This window comes from Apteryx rowi, unplaced genomic scaffold (assembly GCF_003343035.1).
Source record: "Apteryx rowi isolate R43461 unplaced genomic scaffold, aptRow1 scaffold_8, whole genome shotgun sequence".
Classification (NCBI taxonomy): Eukaryota; Metazoa; Chordata; class Aves; order Apterygiformes; family Apterygidae; genus Apteryx; species Apteryx rowi.
The window spans coordinates 2424832-2439584 of NW_020451093.1; the positions used below are offsets into that span (position 1 = coordinate 2424832).

A 14753-nucleotide genomic window follows, 5' to 3' on the forward strand; every position below is an offset into this window, starting at 1 on the left:
CTATTTAATTGACGAAATTTATGAAATGATCTTTTTGATTCTCTACATATTTATTAAATAGCCACTCCATTCTTTTTCCGCAAGGATTATTTTTCAGCTTTGTTTTCCAAGACTGAAAACAACTGCTCATCTATTATACTGTAGGGATTAAAGACTTATGGACATCATTACTAAAAAGGAGGATACCAGAGCACTGTATGTCCATAACGAGGCACAGATTTACACGGGCAATTTGACAGCTCAGTCAAGAAAGTAAAATCCTTCCATGTATATAAAATGAGTGGCTGAATACGCTGTAATAAAAGATTGTTCTTACTCTATCCAGAGACTTAGTCATAGGTTCCCAAACTCGTATAAAGTTCGCACTTATCTAAAACATGGGGCTCCTTGTTTCATTTATAAAGGCACAGTCCTTTGGTTTCTCTTATTGCTCGTGCTCAGAGCGTCACATCAAACTACTTCTCTCAGACTATCTAATCACAAGCTACTGAGAGTAGAGACAGAAATCATAGAAATTTTAGGATTATTTTTATTCCCAATTCTCTTTTCGTTCTGAAGATCTACAACTAAGGGATGCATTTTCTAACATGCAAATTCAATTAATTTGAGCTCTATCAAAAAGTCAGTGTTACAGAAGTAGAGAGAGTAAGTAGATCTTCCAAAAGAGGCAGATGAGTAACTTCATCTCATCTATTTTGGAAGTCCTTTTTCATATGTTAAATTCTGAACTCTCCATTTAAAATCAAATTGGTCAGAAGTTTAATAAGAGAAATTCAGATCAGCTCTGATCTCACAGTAAAAGTTACACTACAGCATTTTGAGTCAGTAAAAAATATTTTTATTTGGTATTTTATTTGGTAATTACACCAATTCTACATACTTGCCTGTAGCATATATGATCGATGGATAGTCACATAGTGACTGTTACAAGCAAATAGTCAGAAGGCTCGCTCAGATTTCCTGCACGTTGCTCAGAAAAGCCCATAGTGAATAAAACTTGAAGGAAAGTTCTTTTCAAAAGTATTCTCCATAAATACTTAGGTTAAACAGAATATACAGATATTTATCATATAGCCGTAGTTGCGTAAGATATGTGAATTCCCCATGTCAAATACTTTTATTATATTTTTCTGTCTTTAGAAGTGAATGGTTAATATTTCCACTTTATAAAAAAGATTGTATGCTACTCTCTTAAATGAAATGAAGAGACTGAAATAAATTAACACTGCAGTGTTTTGAGGACTTATAAAAACAGAGAGGATAATTTTAAAGCAAAATTTAACAGAAAACAAATAGGTCACATCTCCCTGAAGAGAAATATTGAGAAATACTACTGGGGGACAATCTAACAGTAATCTGTAAAATATTCTTGAGGAGTGTTATTTTAAACCATATAGCTAATTCTGAAAAAGAGATGATTTTAGAAAACAAAAAGAAAAGCAAGTGGTCTAATATTTATTCACAAAATAGACTTTCAGCAATCCATGAACTTTCAGATAAAAGGAGAGAGAAACTACATATAGACAAAGGGGACAGTGGCATTATACAGAAGGAGAAAGAAATTTAGAAGACAACGTAAAAACAGAATCAAACTCAGTAAAAAGGATGAAAAAGAGTGGAAGAGAAAATAGTTAAACAAGAATATATGAGAAAACCTACTGTTCTAGCAGCAACTAAAATCTGCATGAAAAATGTAGACTGAATATATCTTCTCTTATTATGTCAAACTGCAAAAACTAAAAATACATCCTCTTTAAATACTCAACCTAAATGGAAATGATACCTTTCACACTATGGCCAATACAGAGGAATCCACCTCATTCAGGCTATCTCATTCAGAGTCTAGAAAAAGAAAGCTTAACAAAGATAAACTCTCCCTCAAGGTCTAAACGGTTCTATTAAAAGAAGCCTTTTTTTCCTCTCCATGCACTGGACATGCAGACCATAGTACTTTTATGCTCAGGCAGGCAAGTATAAAAACCCAGATTCTGAATACAGATTTTTAATAATTTTGGATTTCAAGGGCGAAAAAAATGTCAGTCCATTGTGATGCAAAGACATCCAGACTCAATTTCTGTGCAGACATGCTTCTCATTCCTTAACTACTGCCATCTTAGGAGATTAAAGAAATTTGTGCAGGCCCAAGAATTTAGGCATGATTTATATCAGAAAATCATGACCCCACAAAGCAGTACAGTGCAGCTGGGAATTCTGAACACAGCTACTTGCTTCCTGCCCTAGATCTATCTTTTCTATGATCCAAGTACTAAAAACTCAGAGGATTGTATATTTGCACTCTATCTTTCCAATGAGAAACTGGAGCTAGAACCTTTTAGGCATATTTATAAGTTTGAGGAAATTCTGATTTGAGCCTCTGTTTTTCTGGTTCACTTTGAAGAGAGGGAAAATGTCTATTTATCTAAAGATTGACAAATTCTTTAAGCTAAACATCTGTTTTAAGTAATGAAAAATTAACTACGGGCTTCCCCTGTGTAGCTTGCTAGAAATCATAGATGCAATCAGTGGAAAAGAAATACACTATTTTGAAGTGTATCTAACTGACTTGCTATTATACTAGGGTACACACTCCTTTCCTTAATGAATTTACTATCAGTGATGTTCTGTAGACTACTATCCAAAACAACATTAAATAATACAGGCATGTTTTCTAGAGTAAGAAAAACTGTTAACAAAACACATACCTTTTCATTACAACTGATAGCTCTAAGTGCCAGATACCAGCTCTGCATATTATTTTATTGCCATCTGTTGCCATTTACCTCCTTATAACTGTGCCAAATCTTAATAAACCAAGCCAGCATGTACGTGAAACCAAAAATGACATGCTTCAGAATGCATAAATGTTAAATAAAAAGTTAACTTATTGCTTCTAAAACTTATAAAGATACCATTAAAAAAGAAAAAAATATTTATGAATCAACACTGGAGGACAATAGAACCCCTGGCAAATATACCGATAAGCGTTTCAATATTTAAATTTATATCAAAAGAAATTTCAAATTTTTGCCAGACAAATAGGAGTTATAATATTAATGAACTTGTACACATTGAATCTTACATAAGAAAATGAGAAAAAAACACAGCGGGGAATTAGATTATCTCATTAATACTGTTCTAGCATACAAATATAATGGCAAAAACTTATTTCATGAATGATAAACATCTCCAAGTCCTCTTTCTCATCCACAAGCAAGATAGCTAAAACAAACTGTTCTGCCAACATTTCTAGAAAAAAATAATATCTATGTGTCTGAAGTCATCTTTCCCTGACACCACTGACAAGACAAGCAAGGCTAAATAATGATGTCGGGCTGACAGTTTTTATTATAACTTGAAAAAGCAGTTAGTGATATGATTTGTAGATGTCATCCAGTAGCAAGGGAGCTAACTTTCAAACATTAGTACGTATTCAGGTGTGCAAATTGGCTACAATATGAAGTAGGAAGTCACATGCTTTTTATCAAGACAGGATACAAAGCAAAAATGCAGGCTATTAAGAGACTGTGAGTTTCCAAGTGAACATCAACACAAGTCAACAGCAACAATAAAAATCATTAATATCTAAAGAGAGATGTGGGTTTCAGAAAAAAAGACAGAGTACAGTCCTTATCAATACAATTAAGACATTTGCTGATATATCTCCTCATCTTTGAAAATATGGTAGAAGTTTGGGCAAAATATCCAACTGCCACCTTTCCTCCTAACACCTGGCCATTGGCTGGTGACTTCTCAGTATAGTTTAGGCCTTTATTCTCAAGTCAGCCTCTTCCTGCGTACTTCATAGATTTCACAAGGAAGAATAAAATAGGCCTGAAAAGTACACTTTGTTACTCAGAACTCATAAGCCCAACAAGCAAGATGACATCTTTGCTTTAAGGTTTTCAGTTTACGCCTCTCACATGCCATTAGGTTTTCTTGAGCTCTTAGGAAATGGGGATTTATCCAGGTCTGCCCAACACACTGTGACTAATAAACAGCTTGCAAAGTGGAACAGAAAGAATTGTTCTCGCCCACCCCCCACAATGCATGCTAATAATAACAAGTGGAAGAACCTAAAGACCTCCTAATCCCATATCTAAGAGTTCATGGTCTTGGAAGGGGCAAGTTTGTTCAAGAGATACTAAAAATATATATATATATTTATATTTAAAAGCAAGTTACAGTTTTCCTGAAAGCAAGCATAAAAATAAAACAGTTTTCATGGACAAAATGTTTGTGCACATATCTTTTCTGCACATTAATATTTGAGGTTATAAATAAAAATCAAACATATCTGCATTCATAGGCACCTATTCCCAAGTGCACTTTTGAAGAATAATCTAGGAAGGAATAAGCAGCCATACAGTTATTATATATCTTCAAGACACGTATGTAAACTAGAAAGTATTTTAGTATATGTGGAATTACAATGTCTTGTTGGCTCCAGAATTTACTTTTTAGTTTTAGAAAAGTGTTAGGCAGTGTATGTTAGTTTAGATGATGCCTTTGTAGCATTTACTGAAAAGGCTAGGGTGTGTGTGTGTGTGTATTAATAGGTTAATCCCAGCCCCATTAGTCATCTCAGAGTGTATATTTCAATCAAGAAATAAGTTTTGTTCTAATATGAAGTCCTTCTCTGATCCTGGGCACTTAATAATATTTATTGGATCTATTTAGCCAACAATAGAGCACTTTTTCTACAGCAGCTTCTTGCCACTATGGCAAAGTATGGATTAAGTGATGACTGCACAGGGAGTGCATAGACTGAGGGAGAGGAGAAAGAAGAGCTCAAATCCACATATTGCTTACTTCAAGACCTATGTTTATATATTTTTAAAACTCAAAAAGACACTTTTATGGAAAAGTACCAGACCTTGCTAAAATGCACCAGTGGGAACACTGAAAGAAAACTTAAATCATCATCTAGGGGCTACTTTTCAAATACTTTCATCAAGGAGCACACATAAGGGAGAGATTTGGGTGAACCAAGGGCTGACAGACCAATAATAAAAGTCAGCTACAAGCAGCACAGGCTCCTGTTTCCTGTTTCGGGACTGAAAGAAAATTAGATCTGCTTGAGCAAGGGACACATTAAAAAAAAACACACAAAAAACAAAAACAAAAAAACCCACTCTTCAGTAAAGTTCGACTTAACACATTTTACTTTATATGGAGGCTGATAGCATGCATATGATTCCTTGCTTTGATCCAGCTAATACAGAACTTGCTATGCCAACAAATCAGATCTCTTGCAGTCATGGTGAATATACTTTCACACTCATGCCACAGTAGAACCATTAGTGATTACTCAATCTTTTGTTAATGAAAGCTGGCTTTCAAAAACAAAACAAAACAAAAAAAACAGAAAACCCCAAATCCTAATGAAAATACCATTCCCTCCTTGAAAGGCAGGCATTAGTCTAGGTATTCAGAAGCTAGGTATTCAGAAGCTTTTTAGATATTTGTTGCAGGCAATTGTTATTTCTCAAAGAAAGCAGAAAAAGAAGCATCTGATTAAAATTTATCTAGTTCTACAGTTAAGCAGTTTCCAGAGCAATGTCTATATTGTATAATAGGCTGCAAAGGATTATGCTTTCTACACACTTACACTTCTACACACTTATGCTACTACACACTTACTTAAATTTCTTTTGTTATTTCATTATATAACTCAACCTCAATGTACCTCAACTGCACATTATGCAAACCTCACTTCCCATTACTAGAATCAGATCAACTGAGACATGGTAATTTAAGGCTTTGGATTCATCAAATTCAAGTCTTTAGTGCAGACTTTGCTGTCTACTCTATCAAGGTCTTAAGTGACACATTAAAATGCACTCATTCTCACAGTCCCACTGTGAGGCAGGGAAGTACCTAACATGGCCAGTGGCCGCAAGGAAGTTAATTGCAATATAACCTGAAGCTCTTTAAATCTCAGACTTGTGCCTTAATAGCTGGACCCATCTTTCTACTCTGCTATCCAGCCTGGCAGTGTAATACGTATGGCTTACTTAGTCCCCTCAAGACAACAACATTCTAATTGCTGAAGTTTTTTTGGCCAAGTTAATAGAATTAAAATGAAAAATTTCAGAGAAAACCTGACTTGATCAAAAGTTCCATATAATGGCAAGACCTGAGGATAAGCATCTCCTTTACAATTTTTCACCTTTAGAGAAGGACATGCAAATTTTATTTTCTCTTGCAAAAAAATTCCAAACATTAGCAAACAACACCTTAGAACCCAAGTCTCTTGTTTGGAGCAAGATGATTAAGTTATCAGGAAAAAAAAAAAATTAATTCCTTCCTTACACCTAAGCTAAAATTGTTTCATTTGTACCAAACCCTACAATGCAGAAAGTTAGGCTCTTACTCAGCAAGACATCTCCAGCTCTTTGCATAAGCTATTTTTCTGATTTATCAGGTACTTACTTGTTGAATACCTGCTCTATCAGTTGTTGCACTTGCTAACTGAGCACTTATTAAGACGCACACTGCCAGGTTTCTTCTGCTCTACTGTTGCAGCTCAGTGAGTTCCAGAACATCCTGACTACAAGCCAGAATTGTACCAAGTTTAAAATAGAACACTACACGGCTGCATCAAGATCTGTTAGTCATTCTCTTAACAGCTCTACCACACCATTAAGAACCACAGAAGCAAATGTGAATTAACTTATTTTAAGAATCCTCTGTTAACATGACAAAAAGGATGGTCCTACTGATTTCAACCTTCTCTTAAATGAGAAGTTCTTTGATAATACAAGCTCCACCTGCATAATGCACTATTAAAATTTGTTCATCCCCTGTGGAAAAAAAAGCAAAACAACCCCTTATTTTAAACCATACTAACTTACAGTTTACAAAATTTCTACAATACAGCTCACCTTAAGTGTTGCTACTTTACACAGCTTTTGTAACCATTCACTAATGTTTTCCTAAAATAATTCTTTTCAGCATATGATACAAAAAGGACTTTACCTGCCATTTCTTTGAAGTGCAAATACGATGCCTTTCTCCTGAAAAGGAAGCAGTTTCTTTCTCAGTTTTTCAGGTAGAAAGGACAGCTTAGCATCAACATTTTCAGAAAGAGAAGTATCATGTGTAGGTGTTTCCTGGAATGTACTAGCCATGTTGAGCCTGAAGGAAACAAAACCAGAAAAAGGTATCTTACTTAAAAGACAGGTCTGTAGAACATTACAGAATGGTACATTACTTCATGGAACAATAGTAATCACTCCACTTTGAAATGTTCGATACCCGTGACATAAGTTGGCCTAATACCGACAGCATTGGGAAGAAAGGAGAAGGAAATGCTCAGACTAATCAGTTGCTCATTTCTCAAACCTAACTCGTCTGGTTTTCCATGGATGCCACATATGACAAGTTAATAAAAGGCTTGTCACAGATCTACACTATCAGAACCACACATCAGAAAACTCTCAAACCAAAAAAAAAAAGAAAACCTTGCTACACTTCATGAATCCTTCCTATTTCCAAAGTAGCATAGTTTCATTTGCATTATCAGAGAAATCGAGAACTAATTCAAGTTGCAACAAAGTAGCCTGCCTTAGTTCAGAGTTAGAGAAGCAAAGAAAAGTTTTGAAGTGCTCTTTATAGTCAATAAAATCTTAATAACTCGTGGGTTTAACTAGGTAATTTTTAAAGTCAATTAAAAAGTCAATTCCAAAAGACACCATTCATGGAAGGGGGTAGGGGGAGAATGCTGACTTCTACACCAAAAATATGTCACCAAGATCATAAAAGAAAGCTAGTGAGACCTTGACATCAGATGCATTTAATAGTGCTTTATCAATGTACTTCATTTTTCTAACAATGCCCTTGAAAACATAATCCTTTGTTTTTCTAAAGTTATTTTTCATCTTTAGGTTTGTCTGGCATTAACAGAGATCTCAAGTGGACCTGACCAGCATAAGGAGCATTGCTTGGCTGGACACAAGAAATCTACTTATACTGGCACACATAGGCAAACTCCCAAGATACCTACAACATGAGAAAAGCTTAAGAATCTTTATGAGTTGAGAGCTATTTTCCCTATAAGCTGCAAGGTCAGTTTGAGGGTAGATTTCCTGAAGTATTAAGTCTTGAGAAGTCTCTCTAGAAGGCAGAAATTAATGCAGATGATGGAGAAAGAGCCTACAAACTAGTATCAACAAAATTTCATAACTATTCCAGTATAAAGATGTCAGCCTGCTTCACTTCCTCAACAGAATGAAATAGCTATTTTAGAATGTTCCCTATTCATAGATCAAAGCTATTTGTCATTCAGTACAGTTTTTTTAATAGAGATTAAAATATCACTCTTTTTAATAAACATTTTCCAGACAAATTACAGGAAAAAAAAGGTCATTTGACCTTTTGATGATGGAAAACAGTTCTCTAAAATTTTTAATCCTAAGAATCAAGCTAGGAAAAAAGGTCATAACCTGCCCCTCCCCTCCCAAAAAAGGTAAGAAACTTTATTCCTGTCAGAAAGGAACAAAATCTTAAACCACAGAACAAATGAATGAAAATTTTCATGCTTTGCATCAGATTAAAAGTGTGGATTCTTCATTTACTTTTATCCAGGTGGACAGGGTCAAAGAAGGAATGCTAACTTTCATTTTCTTATGATTTCCATAGACGTAAAAATAGAGAGAGTTCAGTAGCAGTGCACCAACTAAAGATGAAGAAAGCAACAAAGTACTCTCTTCCAACCACAGTTATACTACTTACAAATACAGTTTATAAAGGAATATTCCTAAAGAGGTTTGGGGTGGGGGGAGGGGAAGAAAAAAAGAAACAAGAACATCAAACAATTAAACCCATAACCCTTCATAGAAGTTGTCTATAACTCGGTGAAGAGAACTAGCTATAATTGCACTATTGCAGTTACAGCACAACAGGTTAATATTGCTTTAATATAGATCCTAAGTTGAAACAGCCTGGGCTTTGTTCTAGGGCAAATAGTCAAAAATCTATTGAAATTTCCCGGCCTATTAAAGACTCTCTCCATGGTGCTTATCCAGGTAGCAGCTCTGCCAACACAGGATGCCACGTGGAGACTCTGGCCATGGTGCTGCAAGATACAAGTTGAGTAATCCAGGAGTTGGATTCACTGACATCCTATATATCTAATGCCTACTGACAGTAAGAAAACAAGTGGGTCACCTGAGTTCTGTCTTGTTTGGTATTTAATACTATCTCAAAAGTCAGGGAAATTCAAATAAAAAGAAGAGAGGAACAAAGAACACTGCAAAAAGAAGCGTTTGGGAATTTGCCACCTCTGGAGCAAAAAAAAAAAAGGGGGGGGGCACAACTTCAATACTGTTGATAAAAATGTCTAACTGGATAGGATTAAAAAAAAAAAAAAGTATCTGCGGTACAACAACCTGGTTGTTCTGGATATCCACTAAGTTGTTTTAGGACTCTGGAAAATGAGGATTTGGGATTATCCTGTCACTGGTGCTATTGGCCAAACTAATGACATTCAGATGGACAAAAAATGAGTAGGTGCTTTTTTGCTTATAAAATGAATTATAGGAATACCTGTCAAGGTATGAATCACATATTTAGAGAACTGGAAGGAAAACGCTGCAGACCAGCCTCATGGTTAAGTTCCAGGAGACTGTTATGGTTAAAGTATTTAACAGGGTAATATTTGAGAACTTCTGTGCATACATTCTTGGGAATCTATCATCACTTCTGCAATGAGGTGCTATGGAACCACAACAGTTTTCATGTACCCTTCTGCTGAGAATGGAAACAATCCCAAACATTTGATTCTGAATTTAAGATGTCAAGCAACACATAAAGGTTGAGGCATAAGTGTGGTATTTACCATTCCTATGGATTTGGTTCTCTTCTGTATCAAATTATTCAGCTACCAGAGAATCTATTTTTAAGAAACATATTCCCATTGATCTGAGTTATGCATTGTCCTACGTGTTAAGTCCTAACTACATAATTGCACATGGATGAAGATATCAGTCCAAACTGGAATCATGTATACATATGTATGTACATATACACACAGTTAAAGACTTATGTATGAACACGGTTTCAACATCCTGGCCTCCAAAGCATGTAACTCAAGGGCCTGGAACACCTGATGTTAATCACTGCATGAGTGCTAGTGATTTGTCCAGCAATGAGAACTTTATGGCTGGAGACAGAGGCTGCTGTTGTGCCTCCAACAGCATTATAAAGATATCGCAAGTCCAGTTCTCGGGTAAGTGACCTGTATAGCATTATTAGCAGAAAGATACAATCCTTTCTCCCCTAGATGCATGCCAGGTGGTGCACTCAGGTCCTAACCTACTGAGAGACAAGCCCAGTGCTGCTAAACCTACTCATAAACAGACTTCTGACAAAAAGCCTCCCAGAATACAACCTCTACAAAGCTAAAGAGGAATATCTTTATAATGTTGATGCAAGAGCCAGTTATGGGGAAAGGAAATTGAGATTTCTTTTGCAAACTAGACTATTACTGTGTGATCCAAGAACGATTCCACTATTGGCAGTGGCCTTTGTAAGTAGAATCTCTCTCACATCTTTAAGGAATTAACGTTCTTGTACCTTAGGCCCACAGAATACTCAACAACAGATAAAAGTATTACGATCAGTATCAAGGCTCTTTATTTCCATCACTAAATTTTGCTTTATTGAGGAAGGAAAGCCTCTGGTTTGCTCTTTACGCGTCAGAGAGGCATTTCATAGAAAAAAAAGCCATAAAGTTCTGGTAAATACTTATTTAATCTCTCAGGTGGGCAAACAAAAACACTTCAGCTTTAACAGTTGAGAAAGCAATTGTAACCACTCCAGTAGTTCCACCACAGTGTTTTTCACAGAGGGTTTTTTTTTTTTTTTCTCCTTTAGAAGTTCAGTAAGGTTCTTTTAGACTGGTGGCAAAAGCAAACACTACACACTTCTCTAGAGCCAACCTTAAACAAGCATGTTGGAGGACTGGTTGATCCAACAAATCCATTCAACACTCAGTTCAGTGATTCACCCCTAAAGAAAATCTGACTCATTTTCTGTGATGATTTTCCATTCTATAAAAGCAGAGAAAAATCATATACTTCTGATCAGCTTGCTATATAGCTTGTTGTAAGTGACAATATGAAAATGAAATGTTAGCATAAATAACATTTTTTGTTGAACAAGATTGACATAGTTCTTTTGAATGAAACATTGAATAAAACATGCAGTTTCAAAAGTGTAAGTTTAAATGAAAGGAAGCACATATGATTCATCAGAACATAACGATACTATCATTAAAAACTGCTTCTGGACTGTATTCACTAATTAAGTTAAAACTAACTTTGCAAATTGGTTTTAAAGAGCAGCAACAGCAACACGTAGAAAGCACTAACTACCAAATACACACAAGGTTTTGTTTTCTTTTCTCTAGGTGAATAATTTAAAAAATGATCAGTCTGCATGTACTAAATAATGACTATTATAAAAAAACATACGCAATGTCTAGTGAGAGCATGGGACAAGGGAGTAATATGATTTGCATATTACTAGACATTTCGTGCATCATGCTTCGGAACTGCAAAGTAGCATGCATCATCAACTAATTCAAATATTCTCATAATTACCATCTTTATGTTCCATTCCTTTCCACTTGCTTTATCTAAGCTGTTATCATAGCTTGGACTCTAACTTTTGAAGATGGACTTTGTCTTTCTGTGCGCATATAACTTACACTCTGGTGCCTGATTACTATGGAGTCCATGGCAAGTAAAAAATTCCTCAAGTAAAATCCTTGATGCTCAAGATATGATTGCCTGAGAACAATCACTTCAGAATACAATTCTAAGTTAGATGGTAATTAAAATATACTTAAAAAAAAAAAAGTAAGCAGTGTTATATAGTTCTTCCCTGAGACTTTTATTTTTTTTTCAAGTTATTATATAAATACACTTTTTAAATGATTATACAAAGAATCACACACCAAAGATTCAAAGATCTTTGCCACAATTTCTGAATTAAAGAGCAGTGGTAAAACCCCATACTCAGTCTAACTTCATACCTGCAAACTTATTTTATGATATCACATGCTGCAGAATCACTATCACTATTGAAGATACATTGACCCTATGAAAGATGTATTTTGGGCCTATAGAAAATGAGAGAATTAATAGTGATGAAACAAGGCAGAGCAAGAATGGATTTCTACAAACTTCCTTTTATTGATTTGTTAAAGTAACAATTAAATTGAAAAAAAAAATTAGCGACTTACTTGTGTATAATTACTTTGGTAGCAGTAGTTGAGGAAAATATAACTGTCAGATTTCGTTTCAGTATCACTTATGTTTGCTTTGAGACAGATCAATTGTGTACACCAATGTGGGTAACTTTAATCAAATAAAAATATATATATATTTTAAATTTAGTCAGGCACTGCAACAGAAGCATTACTTTACACTGAAAGAAAGGAGATCAGCATGTGTCTGCTGTTCTACCCATTGCAGATTCAGAAGCCCTAAGGAGAGAAAGGATTAGTGCATGTTTTCTGTAACTAAAAGTCTTCAGTTGCTTGTGTTCTTAATATGTTGTAATATGGATCCTGCCAATCCTCCGATATCATGAGATCACAAGCACTGAAACATGGGTTTTCCTAAATAAATAGTGATGGAAAAATAGCAGCTGGAGACTAAATTTTTTACTCAGAGGGTTCAGTGAGGAAACAGCAGCTATAGAGAAGGAATTCTTTCCCTCATCGCTGCTCCTGCACTGCATTTTACTATACACACTCATCATTCCTCCAGAACCAGAGCTACATACTGACATCCAACATGTTGAAGATGCTACTCCTGATGGTACATCTCTTTATTAGAAGACTGGGTCCAATATTGACAAGAACTTCAAGAAAGGGCCTTACATTTTGCAATAGCTGCTTGTCATCGCAAGCTGATATCATAATAGAAACCTCATCATGACAGTAAAAAAATCTTTTTTAAAAAAAAAGCACAGAAGAAAAAGCAAACAGAACAAAAGATGCCATAAAGCTATGGTAGCACACAACAAACTTCTCCCATAGGTCAATGTACGGGGCACAAGGCAATCAGAAACTTCAATACCTACTTAAGGGCAGAAATTTTTGACTTACAGAACTCACTGCATACAACAGCGTCCTGTATCAGCACAGCTATCTAGGCAGGCGCTGTGATGACCCAGCGGCGGCGTTAGCAGGCGAGGCAAGGAGAGCTCGCAGAACTTTCTGGTACAAACACGAGCTGCGGAGAACAAGAGGCACCTGGAAGCTCATCCCCTCACAAGGAGCAAGTCACGCCTGGGGCCTCCCCCGAGGCCGCTCACAGCACCCTACACCCCGCCGCCTCGCAGCGGCATGCAGTTCTCTTCCCCCCCCAGCAGGGAGCTGCGTAACGCAGGGCCCGGGCCGCCAGCGCCGCCAGCGCCGCCGCCGCCGCCTCACGGCCGCCCCACCCCTCCCCCACAGCCGCTCACGGCTCCAACGGTCACCCCGCGCCTTCCCGGACTCCGGGCTCAAACCGCCGCCGGCCGGAAGTGACGCCGGCTGGGGGGTCGAGGCACGCGCGCTTGCACGCGGGTTTCCCGCCGCCGGCCGCCGCGCGCGGTACTTCCGGGGCCAAGGACCATTTTTCCCCCCGCTGTTTTTTGCCCTTCTTTCCCCTTCCCTGCCTCACTTCTCCTCCGGGAGCGAATTAAACGGCTGGTTGCAGCCTGGTGGTGCCCTGCACCGGCCCCTGCTTTGCTCCGGTGGTGCGCACCGACGAGAGGGCGTGTGAGGGAGGGAGGAATGAGGGAGGCTGAGGGGGCGGTAAGGGGAAAGAAAAGCGGTGCGGAGGCTCGGCTCGGCGCGGGTACCTGACAGAGCTGAGGCTGCTCTCCGCGAGGGAAGGGATGATCGGGAGGAGCGGGTGGCAGAAGCCGGGAACGCAGTTAGGGTTGGGCTGAGCGAGGGGGCCGTGAGAGGGGGCTGCAGGCTGGCGGCAGAGAGCGGCTGAGGGCGGGAGCCGGAACGAGGGTCCCGGAGAACGACCGGGGGGGGGGGGGAACCGGGACTACAGCTACCAGCCTGCCCCGCGCCCGCCCGCGCTTGGGGGTCCCGGCGGATTTGGGGGTACGCGGGGCACTCGCAGGCCGGGGAAGGGCTATGCCGCTCGGCTGTGGATCTCTTCGGGCACTTCACATTCCAGCAGCGGTTACCGTGCCCCGGGGGTGGGGGGTAGGGGAAGGGATGACGACCAGGCTGTCATTAGCCGCAGGAGCCGTCCGTCTGCGCGCCGCCGTGCTGCTAATGGTCGCCGGGCGCTCACAGCGGGCAGGCGCCGGTGTGCCGGTCTCGCCGCCAAGGTGCTTTCCTGTTGGTGGTCGCTTCCGTCTGTCAGGGCGGTGCGGCCCTGCGATTGGTCGCCGTCCTCTGGGCGGGCCCGCGAGCGCGTCAGCGCCCAGGGGCACCATTCAACGGCGGCGCCGGGGGCGGGCGCCTCGCCGCTGGCTGGCTGGCATGGCCGTCACTCAGCGGTATTCTGCGCGGCCATTGGCGGCGGCGGGGCGGCGGGGCGGGCCTCTCCGCGCGCCGCGGCAGCAGGAGGAGCGCGAGCGGCTGTCGGGGCTGGCGATGGGGTTAACTGCCCCTCGTGCGTGAGCCTGCCGCGGAGCCGGCCCCAGCCTGCCGGCCGCGCTGCCGCCGCCGCCGCGGTAAGGACCCCACCGGGGGAGAGGGGGGCGGCTTCCGCGGGCGCGGGGCTGCGGCGGTG

General features: G+C 39.3%; 2 protein-coding genes across 25 annotated transcripts in view; one reads left to right on the plus strand and one right to left on the minus strand.

Moving 5' to 3' along the window:
- ZRANB3 (zinc finger RANBP2-type containing 3) overlaps positions 1-14354 on the minus strand; it is a 56342-nt gene extending 41988 nt beyond the window's left edge. Inside the window, exons 1-3 of one of the 5 annotated variants that reach the window (XM_026089017.1) lie at positions 14200-14354; positions 13118-13244; positions 6979-7137 (exon numbers count right to left, since the gene is read on the minus strand). In XM_026089017.1, the coding sequence (XP_025944802.1) occupies positions 6979-7130 (152 nt within the window). In that variant the 5' untranslated portion in view covers positions 7131-7137; positions 13118-13244; positions 14200-14354. The other 4 variants (XM_026089016.1, XM_026089019.1, XM_026089020.1 and 1 more) reach the window with 4 other exon arrangements.
- A 217-nt stretch (positions 14355-14571) lies between these two features.
- The window catches only part of R3HDM1 (R3H domain containing 1), an 86590-nt gene continuing 86408 nt past the window's right edge, over positions 14572-14753 (plus strand). For all 20 annotated transcript variants that reach the window (XM_026088934.1, XM_026088936.1, XM_026088932.1 and 17 more), the window contains exon 1: positions 14572-14694. The gene's annotated coding sequence lies outside the window, so the exon portion shown is untranslated. The remainder of the gene's footprint in view (positions 14695-14753) is intronic.